The sequence below is a fragment of the Nelumbo lutea genome, chromosome 8 (assembly GCF_056320005.1).
Source record: "Nelumbo lutea isolate HS-2025 chromosome 8, American lotus-T2T, whole genome shotgun sequence".
NCBI lineage: Eukaryota > Viridiplantae > Streptophyta > Magnoliopsida > Proteales > Nelumbonaceae > Nelumbo > Nelumbo lutea.
Window position 1 is genome coordinate 23,240,722 of NC_142691.1, and position 13,321 is coordinate 23,254,042.

Genomic DNA, 13,321 nt, shown 5'->3' on the forward strand with positions numbered 1-13,321 from the left:
TCCTTCCTTAGGCGTGAACACCTTCTTTGGGGGATACTATTTCTCCGTATCATGTATAATCCTCTCCTACTCCTTTTGGTTCAGATCTGGTTCTGTTTATGGTTCAAGAATGATCATTGAAAATATGATTTTCAAAATAGGGAATGCGATTCTCAGTTGAAGGGAGAGAAAATTTTTTGAAATTCGCCCCCTTATTCCGTAATCTTTGGGCGTCCATACGATGGATCTCTCATCCCTTCACTCGTCTCCATTGAAGATTCTATTATTGGTTGTTATTGACATGTTTTTGTGGAGTTTTGACTCGCTGAATGGGGTGGCCGTTCAATAGGCTATGGAACCAATGATAACGCTCTACACCAATTGAGAAAATATATGGAGCCACGGTAAGAAGTTAAAGGGTTATTAGTCCAACGTATTTTATTGTTGGCGTGGAGTGTTATCATTGGTTCCGTAATCCACTTAACGGTTCAACTAATCCTTTCTCATTTTTGTGGATAGCCAATATGCCATGTTTGGAGTATTTCTGTTCTATTAGACCAAAAATTTGAGGGTTAGCTTTGGCTGTTGAGGCCCAATAGCATAGGTTGTTGAGGCAGTTTCTGGACTGGGCATGTTTTGGGCAATTCACCTATTCATACCCATGCTTTGGTATTTAGTACAAATAAATTAACATGTAATTACTAATTTACCCATTTTCAGAATAATGTGGCATTCCCAGAAATTCTCTCAACAACAGAGGCTGTTGGCCCCCAACAATTAAAGTTTTTTCCGAAATTTGATGCTCATTTTTTTGGAATAGCCTAGTCTAATGGAAAAACTTTAGCTGTTCCTATGCTGTTGGAGAATTTTTGGGAATGCCACATTACCTTGAGAGTGGATAAATTATTTTTATTAAAAACCAAAGCATGGGCATGAATAGATGAACCGCCTAGAATGTGCCCAGCCTAGAAAATGTATCAACAGCCTATTCGCATAAATTCTCTGGAATAGGTTGTTGGCCCCCAACAACTAAAGTTTTTCCCGTCTAATAAGGGTTGTGAGTGGATTCCAAGAATTTGAAATCCGATCCAATTATCTTGGATTCGGGTGGTCCATTAAAATAATCCGATTGAATGACAAATCCAATCCGAATTCGATCCTATTTCGACCCTACAGAATAACAAACTCGACTAGAGAATTGAGATTGTAAGAATTCAAACCACTCATGAACACTCCTCCCAAATGGCGAAGTGGTTCAGCAGTCTGACCTCGCGCACTCTTTTTCCCCAGAGCAAAACCAGAAAATCCGCTTTGCCTTCTAGATTTCTCAGTTCCAACTCCGTAACAGGGAAGCCAGAACCTTATGGAGATGGTCAAGATACGCACACAAAGAATCACGAAGTGAAGGAACTAAACTGCCACGAACAAGTAAGAAAACTTCAAGCTCTTGTACAGCAAGGTCATTTGGATTCCGCTTGTACCCTACTTAAATCCATTCTTCTCTCTAAGGCCACTTCGACGTCCCCTTCTGATCTCTTCCATCTCTTCTCTACCTCCCCTTCTCTGAAACCCTCCCTCTGTGATCTCCTCTTGTTAGTATGTGCAGAATCCAAAATGCCCACCGAAGCCATGGAGCTTCTAGCATTAATGAAGAAAGATGTTATCTGTCCCTCACTTGCATCCTTCAATCGCTTATTAGAAACCCTGGTTAGCGTTCAAAAGTTTCATGAAACCCTAAATCTGTTTTCGGAAGCTGCCCATTATGGAATTCGTCCCGATACTTTTACTTACAACAAAGCCATCCAGTCAGCTGTGAAATCGCGGGACTTGAATAGAGCTCTTGAGTTGATGGATTTTATGAAGAAGAAACGGGTAAGGCTGAATTCGTTCACGTACAATGTGGTGATTTCTGGGCTATGTAAAGAAAAACGAATGGAAGAAGCAAGAAAACTGTTTGTCGAATTGCCGAGTAGGAAAGTTTTGGCTACTCATGTTACGTACAACACACTTATTGATGGATACTGCAAGGTAGGAGATCTGGACGAGGCTTTTAAGGTAAGAGAGCTGATGCAAAAGGAGGGTCCCTCTCCAAACCTTGTTACCTTCAATACTTTGCTTAATGGGCTTTGTCGGAATCAACGGATGGAGGGGGCAAGGCATTTGCTGGAAGAGATGAAAACTCATGGGTTTGATCCGGATGCTTTTACGTATAGCATTCTCTTTGAGGGGTATTTTAGGTGCAGTCGTGTTGGTGCTATGTTGGCTCTCTACAGAGAGACGATTGGTAAAGGGGTCCGGTTCAATGATTACACTTATAGTGTTCTATTAAATGGCCTTTGCAAGGCAGGCAAGATCAAAGAGGCGGAGGATGTTATAGACAATCTGAGGAAGACTGGATTTCCTTTGACTGAGGTAATATGTAATACGGTTATAGACGGATATTGTCGTTCTGGTTATGGGGACAAAGCTATTTCAATGATGGAACAAATGGAAGTACTTGGCTTGAGGCTTAGCTGCATGACATTTAATCCTATTATCAATGGGTTCTGTGAGATGAAGGATATAACCAGAGCAGAGGAATTGGTGAGGGATATGGAGAGGAAGGGAGTTTCCCCAAATTTAGAGACTTATAACATCTTAATTAATGGATATGGCCGGATTTGTCAGTTCGAGAGGTGTTATCAGATTCTTGAAGTTATGGAAGAACAAGGGCTCAAACCCAATGCCATGAGCTTTGGTTCTCTCATAAATGGTTTGTGCAAGGATGGTAAGCTTGATGAAGCTGAAAGATGCCTCAGAAGTATGGAAATTATAGGAGTTTCTCCAACTGTAAATATTTATAATATGCTTATTGATGGCCACTGTAAAATGGGCAAGTTCAAAGATGCTGAAAGGTTGTTCAACGAATTGGCAACAAGTGGTATTTCCCCAACTATTGTAACATACAACTCCCTGATAAATAGGCTTTGTAAGGAAGGGAAGGTGTTGGAAGCTGAAGAATGGGCTTGTATAATTCAAGGTAAACGATTGAGCAATAAAAAAACAATTGAAAGTAAAGGTTTTAGTCTTGATGTGATTACATATAATTCCCTCATTGATGGGCATTTTCATCTGGGGAATGCTCAAAAAGCTCGGGATTTGTATGAAGATATGAAGAAGCAAAGTGTTAAACCTAACTTAGGTACTTATCATGTTCTAATCAGTGGGGTTGGCAAAGAAGGAGCAGTGCAAGAAGTGGAGAAGTTACATCAGGAAATGTTGTCTAATAATCTGGCTCCTGATCGAGTTGTTTATAATGCACTAATTCATTGTCATGCAAAGTATGGAGACATCCAGAAAGCATTTGTGCTTCACCAAGAGATGGTAGATAGTGGGAACAATCCTGATAAAATGACCTACAATAGCCTCATAATAGCGCATCTTAGGGAGGGAAGGGTGCAGGAAGCAAACAATATTGTTGATGATATGAAGGCCAAAGGTTTTGTTCTTGGTGCTTTTTCTTATAACATACTTGTTGAGGGGCACTGCAAGCTAAATGATTTTAGTGGCGCCTATCTTTGGTATATAGAAATGCGTGAGAATGGTTTTCGTCCCAATGCCAGTACTTGCAATGAACTTATAAATGGACTCATGAACGAGGGTAGATTGCAAGAGGCTGAGCATCTTTACTTTGAAATGAAAGAGAATGAGTCAAGTGGTAATGAGGCTTTACCTGTGGCTGCAGAGATATAGGTGTTTCAATGCTTCTCTTTGTGCATAAGCTCTCATTGCAAATATGTATCACTGGATAGTAGGAATAGGTACCATAATTGGGGAAAAAACTATATGGTTTTTCAGTGCTTTAGAGTTTCTTTTCTGATTGTAAAGGGCATATATTTGCATTAGCCTTAGAGGGGGATGCTGTAGTATTCATAAATCATTAATGACTTATAGTAAGCACAACTTATTTTATAATTTGAAAGATTACCTATTTTAGTGGCCGGGAATAACATATGGACCTATGACTCACCAAACAGTTCAGATAATCAGTATCCACAAAAAAACGACACCATGCCAAAAAGATTTTTTTTGAATCTACAACTGCTTTTCTAAATGGAATTTATGAGAAAGAGATTGTTCAGGGAGTGGGCAAAGCAAGGAGATATTGTCTAGAGAGTAGGCAGAGTAGGGATTTTTTTTTTAATGGTAAAATGGAATTTCATTGAAGAAGAGAAAAAACATACAGTCTAGCAGGTGATAAGGCATCACTCACAAGCATAAAAAAAAAAAAAAAAACGAAAAAAGGAAAAAGAAAAACTAGGGAACAGAATTAAAATAAACTATCCAAGTTAAAAAGTTGAAATCCCAGAATATCTCCCAATTTGTCTCCCAAATCTTCCCTAGAAACTTGATTTAATTCTGGAGATAACAGAACCCAGTCTGCAACTAAATTGCTGACAGCTGCTACAATCTTGCCCATGTTCCAATGATTTTTTGATCAATGTCCAGTTTCCAATATTCGTCTTCAAAGATTCTTCTATTTCTTTCCTTCCATATGTTCTAGCATATTGCAAACGAGATACAGCTCCAGATCATTCTTTCTTTCTTACTTCCTCTTAACTTTGGCCATGTAGAAAAAAATTCTGCAGAAGATCCAGGCTGAAAGTTTGTTAGCCTGAACATAGCAATCTTGCACGAGAAGAATAATAGATGACCAACAGTTTCCTCCTTTTCTTTACAGAGGAAACACATGTTAGCCATGCTGAAGCCCCTAGATTTCAGATGGTCCACAGTCAGTATGCTGTTCATGGTCACAAGCCAAGCAAAAGCTTTAACCCTCGGAGGAACCAGATTTCCCCATAGGGATGGCAATTTTCCCCATCCCTGACGGGGTACCTGACTTCCCTGATCCGGTGGGGTCAGGGACCTGGAATGAGGTCCCTGCCCTGCCCTGCCCTTACCCTTACCCTGATTATATATATTAAATATTATTCATATTAAATATATGTTATTATATATAAATGATATTCTTTGTATTATATATATCAAAATATATTTAAAATATTATTTATATTTTAAAAATTTTAAAAATACTGTTAACTAAAAAAAATTGGGGATTCGGGTCCCCATGGGGAACCCATCCCCATTGGGGGTCAGGGATGGAGGACAATATCCCTAATGGGAATCGGGGTTGGGGACAGGGATTTAATTCCGAACCTGTCCCCCGTAAAACCAGGGCCCCACCCCACCCCGAACAGGGCAGGTTTTCCCTGATCCAAAATGGGGACGAGGTGGGGATGGGTTTTGTATATAATTCCCCGGACCCACCCTGAACCCAAAGGTAAAATTAATAAAATATCTCTAGGTTTAATATTGATATTTAAAATATCTCTAAGTTTTTCCTAAAATTTTAAAATCCTAGAATCCCATAATTCCATTTTTGAAGTACCCCAAAGTATTATAGTTCAAGTTCTAAAATACCCCCAAATTCCTTTATTATATGTGTAAATTGTCCACCAAATAAATAATTTTTAAGAAGTTTGCCTTGGAGCAGGGAAAATTTGGGGATTACCCGTCCTCGACGGGGAGTGGATGCCCCACCCCGAACCCACCCCGCCACCGGGGACGGGGCAAAGTATCTTGACTTCGGGGCGGGGACGGGGAGGGGGTGCCCCGCCCCAACTCCGCCCCGTTGCCATTCCTATATTTCTCCATATACCATCTACCTGATTTGGATCTGAAATATCCAATCCAAATCAGAGTAGGGATAAAGATGATAGCTGACTAGATCTTGGGATGGAAAGAACAGAAGAGATAAAGGGGTAGCCTCAGCTCTGTAATTTGCTTGCTCTAATGACATCTCTATGACTCCATTAATGTTTATACCATTGAAAGGTAATTCCACTTTCCACCTCTCTTCCTCTCTCAAGTATATACAAAAGGGTGGTTAACCAATTTCCAAGCCTCTAGAGTCACCAAGGGGGTGTCTGGTATCTGGTTGTTTCGAGTGGGAATGGTGTCATATGGTTCAGTAGCACATAGGTTCAGGACAAGTGGGGAGTGGGGCGATGTGGCTGCCTGAGCACACTGGAAATGGTATCTAAATGAGAGACGTGGCTGCTCCTATATTCACTCTTTCTCTCTTGAAAATCCTCATGCCTCATCTCTCCTCTCCTCTCTTGCTCTTGCCCTCACTCTCTCCTCCATAAATTCTCTCAAAAACCCTCATCCTCTCTATCTATATGTTTGTTATGAGCCCTTCTCTTCTCCTTAAATCCCCAATATTGATCTTCCTCTTAACATTGTCATAATCAAAGTAAACTCTAGATATCGCTCACTCTCTCATCTGTCTTCTCTCAGTCAGCGACAAAGGATTTAACATACAGGTTTGGGCATTTATTTTCAAGATCAGTATTCCTCAACTGAGTTTATTTTATTTTATTTTATTTTTTTCTTTTCTTTCTTATTGTTGTAGAGTTTGGATCTACTTTTTGAGTTCTACTAGTATGATCATTAATTTTTTCTTTTTTTTTGGTAACATTGCTTTGAGCTTGGGATTCTCATGATTTTTGGTACTAATTTTCTGTTTTTGACTATTAAGTTATTTTCATTCCTCTGCAACTATGCCTATTGGGACTTAATTGATTGTATACCGGGTTTAAACCACTGTTGCCTTCAACAGATAGTGCCTCAGTCCTTAGTTAACAGTTGAAGTTTGCATTTGGTTTCAGCGACAAAAGATTTAATATACAGGTTTGGACATTTTTCCAGATCAGTAATTTTTTTTTTCATTAGTAATTTTGGTATTATGTTATGATATCTCTGTGTTTAATCGTTTTTGTGGTTCTTGTAGAGCAGGAGTTTCATGTAGAATTTGATAAACTAATTGAAGTCGTGGTCTGGTCTTTATGTTGGCATTCCAAAGCTCTGATCGCAGGGTGTCTTTGTAGTTTGGGTATAATTTGGGATACATTGTGTATTTGACTATTGGAAGTAGTTTTAGTCTGTGTTTCTGGAATGAGTTGCTTTTCTGAAAATGTTAATTGCTTCTCTAATGATGATTCTTTTTCAACATTCCTTTGGTCTCCAATTTTGGGTTTTAAAAGTTGATTTTTCCTTTTCCCTTACATTTTAAAAATTATCATCAAAATACCTTGGAAGTACAAAGGATTTCACAGTATTAAGTAAAAAGGTTTTCATAGCATTTAATTATGACTTCTCATGGCATTGAAGTGAAGGGTATCTTTTTTTCCTTTTTTTTTTAATATTGAGATCTTATTCATTTTATTCTTCCTCTTCACAGGAGGATTGTTCATCCAAAGTGGAGATTTTTTTAACATTGAGATTTTTCACCTGTAAGCAGCTGAACACAGACTTCAGGTAAACTATTAGAATTTTGATATAGAATTCAATGGTTTTTGCTTTTTATAAATTGGATCAAGTTGGAATTCTACTCATTTGTAATCTAAACTGAAAGACAAAGGATTCTACTACGTTTCTTTTTTGTATTTATAGATTAGAATAATAGTCTTGGTACCCAACTCGGACTTGAAGGATGGACAGTCCTAAACAGGAATTCACCCTCTGCTAAAGTACCTTTGGTTGAAATATTGAAATCTAATTGATTATGTTAAGATTTTTTTTTTTTTTTCATTTCTGCTTATTTGCTTGCAATGCATGTTCAGGGAAGAGGGAGTGAGAGTGTCCATTCTACAAAATGGGCATTGATGATAAAGGAGAGCAAGGAGGCTTTTGAGAGACTGAATTTGATTAAAAGATGGGGGGAGGAGTGGTCAAGCAAAGGTTGAGGGTTTCTCATGCATTGTCACCTTTATCGATTTCTGGGATGGTTATGCTTACTTAGTATTTACACATAATTGCATGATTGGGAATTTGTTATCAGCATACCTTTCACATAAAGGTGTAAGCCAAAAGGGATAAGGATCAACTCAAGAGTCTTGGAAGCAGGAAGGGTGATGCCAGGAATTAACCTCAAAATGGACTAGAATTTGGAGACCACGATGCCGGAACTGGTTCCTCTATTTATAGACGTACAAGGGAACAAGGTTTCATGCACGGGACCAGGGTTCTAGAATATTCTACGATCAGTGTAGTGTAAGGAAACAGATCCAGCTGTAAGCCAACAGAGATAAGGATGGACTTAGAGTCTTGAAAGTAGGGAAAGATGATGGTTCTTGTGTTTTTGACTGACTGGAGTCCCTGATGTAGAGACTAGCCCTTCTATTTATAGTTGGGGAAGAGAACAAGTATTCCTTGTATGAAGATGGATTTCCAAAATATTCTTTACAGCACCAGGGGGCAGATCCCGTTTATTTCTCCATTAAAGACGTGTCCTTTGGGATCACAAAGTGGTTAGAGCACAGTCTTGGATCTTGGGGAGCGATACGTGTCACTACGGTACTCAGGTACAGCAAGTCAAGATTGGCTTCTATCGGGGCAAACCTGTGCCCACACCAGCCTTTACAATCTTGCATTGAGAATATCTCCCCATGAAATAAAGCACATAAGTACGGGGATATTCTCAATGCATGGCAGTAAAGGTTGCTCGAATGGGTTTCGCCCTGACTGAAGCCGAACTCCAGCAAGTCATGGTTTCCCCTGGGGTACTGGTCACGTGTCTGATAACCCTGAGTGTGATCTTTGTCGTACTCTCTGTTTTGCTTGTCTTGTCTTGTCTTGTCTCATGATCCATGCAGCATCTTATGGGACTTACGGAGTAGGTGTAACTCTTCAAGACAGGTCGTCTTATTTATGTGAGGAGTGTTTTCACAAGGTGGTTCCTTGTGGAGCACGATTTGATCATTTGGCAAGGCGATTATTACCAGACATACCACAATTTGGCGATGTGACTTGTGGACTTGGTCGCCTGTTGCCTCTCAAGATGGGCCGTGAATGCCTTCTTGTCTCGCCTCACAGGACAGATTGCTGACGGGGTGACTGTGACTCACGAATCTGGTCCTATGCTGCCTTGCAGGGCAGGTCGCGAATACCTTCTTGCCTCACCTCGTAGGACGGATTGTGATTTGGTGATGTGACTCGCGAACCTGGTCTTATGTTGCCTCATGAGGTGGCTTGCATGCACTTTTTTGCCTTGCCTCGCGGGATGTTCTTGCCTCACGAATCAGCCTCGCTGTGCTTGCAATGTTGTGAAGTATTCTTTCCATCGTTCTCATTGTCTAGTTGGTGAGGACTTACTCTTTTCCTTGAAACTCATGCTTACTGTCTTACAATAGGATATTGAACCAGATAGCCAGATCTGCAGATCTATAGTGCAGCCATTCCCCAAATTTTGTTGATAAATGTAATAAAAAAGATATAAATTTTCAGGGGGAAACAGAGATCAAGAGATGGGTTAGCATGCATGAAGAGAATCATTAGGTGGGTTGGCTGTTGTTTAGAATATCTTTGTTTTCTCATGGAAACCTTGGACTGTTGCACCTCCAAGAGATTGTTTCCTAAGGATTCTCTCCTGTTCTTTATCACAATTACAAACAATTATTCCAAATTCTGCTTAAAAATTTCAAGATTTCTGTTAGAAAATGATAATTGGCTCATTTCTTTCAGAGTTTCAATACATATTTTCATTGTTCAGGAATTATTGTCTTAATTTAAGTATATGCTATTGAACTACTGTACAATATAGTAATCCAAGATAGTTCAATGTAGCTGGAAAAGTTGTTCATAGAAGGAATTCTGAGAATGAGATCAACTAGAATTTTTTGGTTTCCGCTGTGATTATTTTTTCCTAGTTTTGGTTTACTAAGTTTTCATTTTCCCTATAGGTATTTGCCTCTTCTTGACAACCATTTTTTTGATAATTTGCAACCATTTATTAAAAAATTAGATATGTTAAAAGTGATTTAATTGATAATAAAAGATTACAAGGGCTTTGCAGAAATTAATATTTTCCTCAGGCTATGTATGTAATTCATATTTTTTATTCTCTCATGATCTGCACACTAGATATTTATCTTGGGCAGAGTTGATTGATATGCATAGTTGGTCTCTTCATGCTTGACATGTATTAATTTAGTATATGTTTAACTACTTTCTTGCTTTTTTTTCTGTCCCCCTTTTTGTTTTTGTGAAGAGGTATGAATTAAACTAATCTATTTTGCTTATCTGGATGCAGAAAGAAGCTATTTATGGTTTGACAGAAATTATAAGAGAAGAAATTCGGAATGCATGGCTCGTTGCTAATCCTGGTTGCTATCCTACATCCATTCAGCTTCCTCTTGTTCCTTTGATAAAGGTTTTGCATCTATTCGTTATACTTGAAATTCATCATTATAAATGTTTAGGTTGGGGAGTCTCTTTTGAAAGACCAATTTCCGTCCCTTTTTGTATTCTCCACCTTAAAAAATGAACCAATCACTACATTCCTTGTTCCCTCAAATTCAAATTCTGGGTTTAGTTGGAACTTGGCTTTAAGAAGAGCACTTAGGGATACAGAATTGAATGGTACCTCAACTCTCTTGTCCATTCTTGATGGGGTTTTCTTGGAGCGTACAAAAACAGATAGTAGGATTTGGATTTTGTCCCCTTCTGGATCCTTTACTTGTGCCTCATTCTTTAAAGCCTTAATACAACCGGAAATTCCTATTGGCTTGTCATTCCCTGTTAAGGAAGTGTGGTGTCAACCTATACCTCTGAGGGTTGGGAGTTTTTGTTGGGAAGTTTTCCTGAAAAGAATTAACACAGGTGATTTACTTCAAAGAAAAAGACCCAGTAGTTGTTTATCTCTACATTGGTGTGTTCTTTGCAAAGCTATTGGTGAGTTTGGTTACCACTTACTAATATCTTGTGTTTTGGCAAAAAATATTTGGGAATGGTTTGCTTCTTTGTTTGGGTGTAGGTGGATTTTCCCAACAAATGTGCAAAGCTTGTTTCCCTCTTCTTCTCTTGATTGCCCAACAAAAAGATCAAGAATCACGTGGAGATGTGTGAGAGTTGCTGTTTTTTGGACAATATGGGAAAAAAGAAATTCAAGGATCTTTTCAGAAAAAGAGAGATGTTTGGAAATTATGCTAGAAGTGATTCATATAAGAGTAATACATTGGCTGAAAACAATGGATGAATTCACATAATTTTCAACAGATGATATGTTAACAAAATGGAAAGAAATTGCTAGGTCAGTGTCAATTAAGAAAACCTTGAATCTCACATGGAACCCTCCACCTCCTGGTTTTATCAAACTGAATTTTGATGGCAATAGCATGGGGAATTCATGGCCTTCGGGTATTGAGGGGTGTTAAGAGATGAGAAAGGTTGTTCTCTAGCCTAATTGGAGTGGGGGAATCTTTGAGGGCTGAGGTGGTAGCAGCTTTGGAAGGGGTGCAAAGGGCTAAAGATCTAAATGTCAAGAAATTGATTATAGAGGGAGATTCTGTAATCCTAATGGACTGGCTAAAAGAAGACACTTCTAAGATGTAGAGCTACAGTAATGAAAAGAGAAAGTCCAAATGGCTGATAAAAAATATGGAGGTTCAGTGTACTTGGGTAAAGAGATGCAAACTCCTTTGCTGATGGATTAGCTAGGCAAGGGGTTAATAGGGTTTCTGGGTTCTAGGCTCAATTGTAATTGTTGTTTCTATCAGTTTGGGTGCATTCCCAACTTTTGGGGAGTTAAGATACCTTAGCTCCTCTTCTATTAAGTTTACTACTATTTAATGAAATCTGTTGTTATTGATAAAAAAAAGACGAGGGAATATCATTACATTTTCCTTATGGTAGGATACAAGAAGCTCTAGGTGTTGAATCCAACTGAAAATAGATGGGAAAAGGACCTTTACTATGAATCAACTAAAAATTCAGAGGCTAAATGAGAAATGTTCGGTGATACTTCACTTTTTGTGCAATAAGTAGGTTACTGTTTTGAAAAGATGCCAAAACCCAATGTCAATCCAATATCCAGGATCTTGGCAGGGCTGGACTGGATATGGGCCTGACCTTGGCAATTCTTTGCTCTTAGAAGTGAATCTGCATTCTTGCCGGCCTGAGATTTCACCATTGCACCAAGCAGTGACCTCTTTCAAACTGTATAACGCCAAAATGAAAAAGAAAAGATTAAGAGACCTCTTTATTTTTATTTTTTGTTTTTGGGTCCTGAAGCATTTGAGAACCATTTATTTTTCCTTTGGAACCCTTTGATGGTTGTGTAGCATTTCCTTTCGTTAAATGTGAAATGTCTGTGGAATATAAGGTTGCCAGTTTGTATTGCCAACTTGAAAGAGAAAAAAAGATTAAGAGACTGATCCATCATTTGATATATATAACAAGGAGACACCTAATTTGGCCTAACAGAAACCTCTTGGTGGGATACAACCATCCCAACAATAATTTGTTTTTCCATTGCGCTTAATTCACCAATCGTATTTAACCCGGAAACCAGGTGAAATTCACTTTTTGTCATATCGGATGATCATTCAAAACATGTCTTAGGATTCAAGTCTTATTCAAAGCATGTAGGGTGCAAATTTGGTTTGGGTCAACCTGAAACCCAACTAGCTGAGTTCTAATTTGGGCTCCATTGGGGTGGCCCGGGTGAGGTGTTTTGAAATCAAGTTGATGAATATAAAGTTCAATCAGACCCAATTTAAGGATGAATTGGGTAGGGTTGAGGCCTCAGGCACCTGACTCCTTATATACTTAATGTGTTATATTTTATTATATATATATATATATATATATATATATATATATATATATAAATTATTATGCTCTATTTATATCTTGAAGCATTATTGAAACATAATTATAGTTTTATGAGACTTAAAAAGTCATTTCAGGAAAAAAATAGTATTGAGTTTTTTTTTTTTTCACACATCTATCAGGCTAACCCAACCCAAGCTGATAACGAGAATTGGGGTTACTTGGGTCAGGATGGGCTTGGATTGAGATAAGGTTCCATTGCCTTAGTCTGGGCTTGGGTTGACCTCAACCTGATCCAACCTGGCTCAAATTGAGTCTGGATTTATTGAAACACATGCACACGTAAACATCATTTTCAAAATTTATGGAGTCTGGATTAATGGACTAAATCTTAGTTCACTATTTGAAGTACTTTCATGGTTTTTGTGGGCTGGTTTAAAAATAATTCAATCGTACATGGGAAGGGTACAGACAAGACTAGGGCTTTCCTTTGACAAAGATGCTGTGACAAGAGGTGGCTCATATGCTAACTACCATAAAAGTTGGAAATAAAGTCCTTAAAATTAAAGCTTCATAGTTATTACTTGATATAATTTTCACCTATTTATCAAAAGCTGCCAAGATTGTTTAAAAAAGTTATCCTTAATGTGTATTTTTTCCTCGTTATTGTGACATGTAATCAGCGAAAATT

General features: G+C 38.4%; 1 protein-coding gene across 13 annotated transcripts; it reads left to right on the forward strand.

The window, feature by feature from the left end:
- The first annotated feature begins 1,157 nt into the window (after positions 1–1,157).
- LOC148843344 (pentatricopeptide (PPR) repeat-containing protein) lies at positions 1,158–12,276 on the forward strand. Of its 13 annotated transcripts, none has more exons than XR_016102801.1 (6): positions 1,159–3,676; positions 6,641–6,711; positions 6,817–6,913; positions 7,262–7,338; positions 10,112–10,231; positions 10,835–12,276. XR_016102801.1 is itself a non-coding variant. In XM_088956479.1 (3 exons), exons 1-2 carry the CDS (start codon positions 1,222–1,224, stop codon positions 7,315–7,317), a joined length of 2,511 nt encoding a protein of 836 aa, XP_088812605.1. In that variant the 5' UTR covers positions 1,158–1,221; the 3' UTR covers positions 7,318–7,338; positions 10,112–10,724. The 13 variants fall into 13 exon arrangements, 2 of the variants coding, with proteins under 2 accessions (XP_088812605.1, XP_088812606.1); XR_016102795.1 differs by lacking the exon at positions 10,835–12,276 and adding an exon at positions 7,644–9,162 and having other exon boundaries at positions 6,812–6,913; positions 10,112–10,724; XR_016102796.1 differs by lacking the exon at positions 10,835–12,276 and adding an exon at positions 8,954–9,162 and having other exon boundaries at positions 6,812–6,913; positions 10,112–10,724.
- The last annotated feature ends 1,045 nt before the right edge of the window (positions 12,277–13,321 follow it).

Coding starts and splice junctions, on each gene's coding strand:
- LOC148843344 (XM_088956479.1), top strand. CDS start 1,222: ATGGCGAAGTGGTTCAGCAGTCTGACCTCGCGCACTCTTTTTCCCCAG. Junction 3,677..7,261: donor GAAAGAGAATGAGTCAAGTG/GTAATGAGGCTT, acceptor TCCTCTTCACAG/GAGGATTGTTCATCCAAAGT.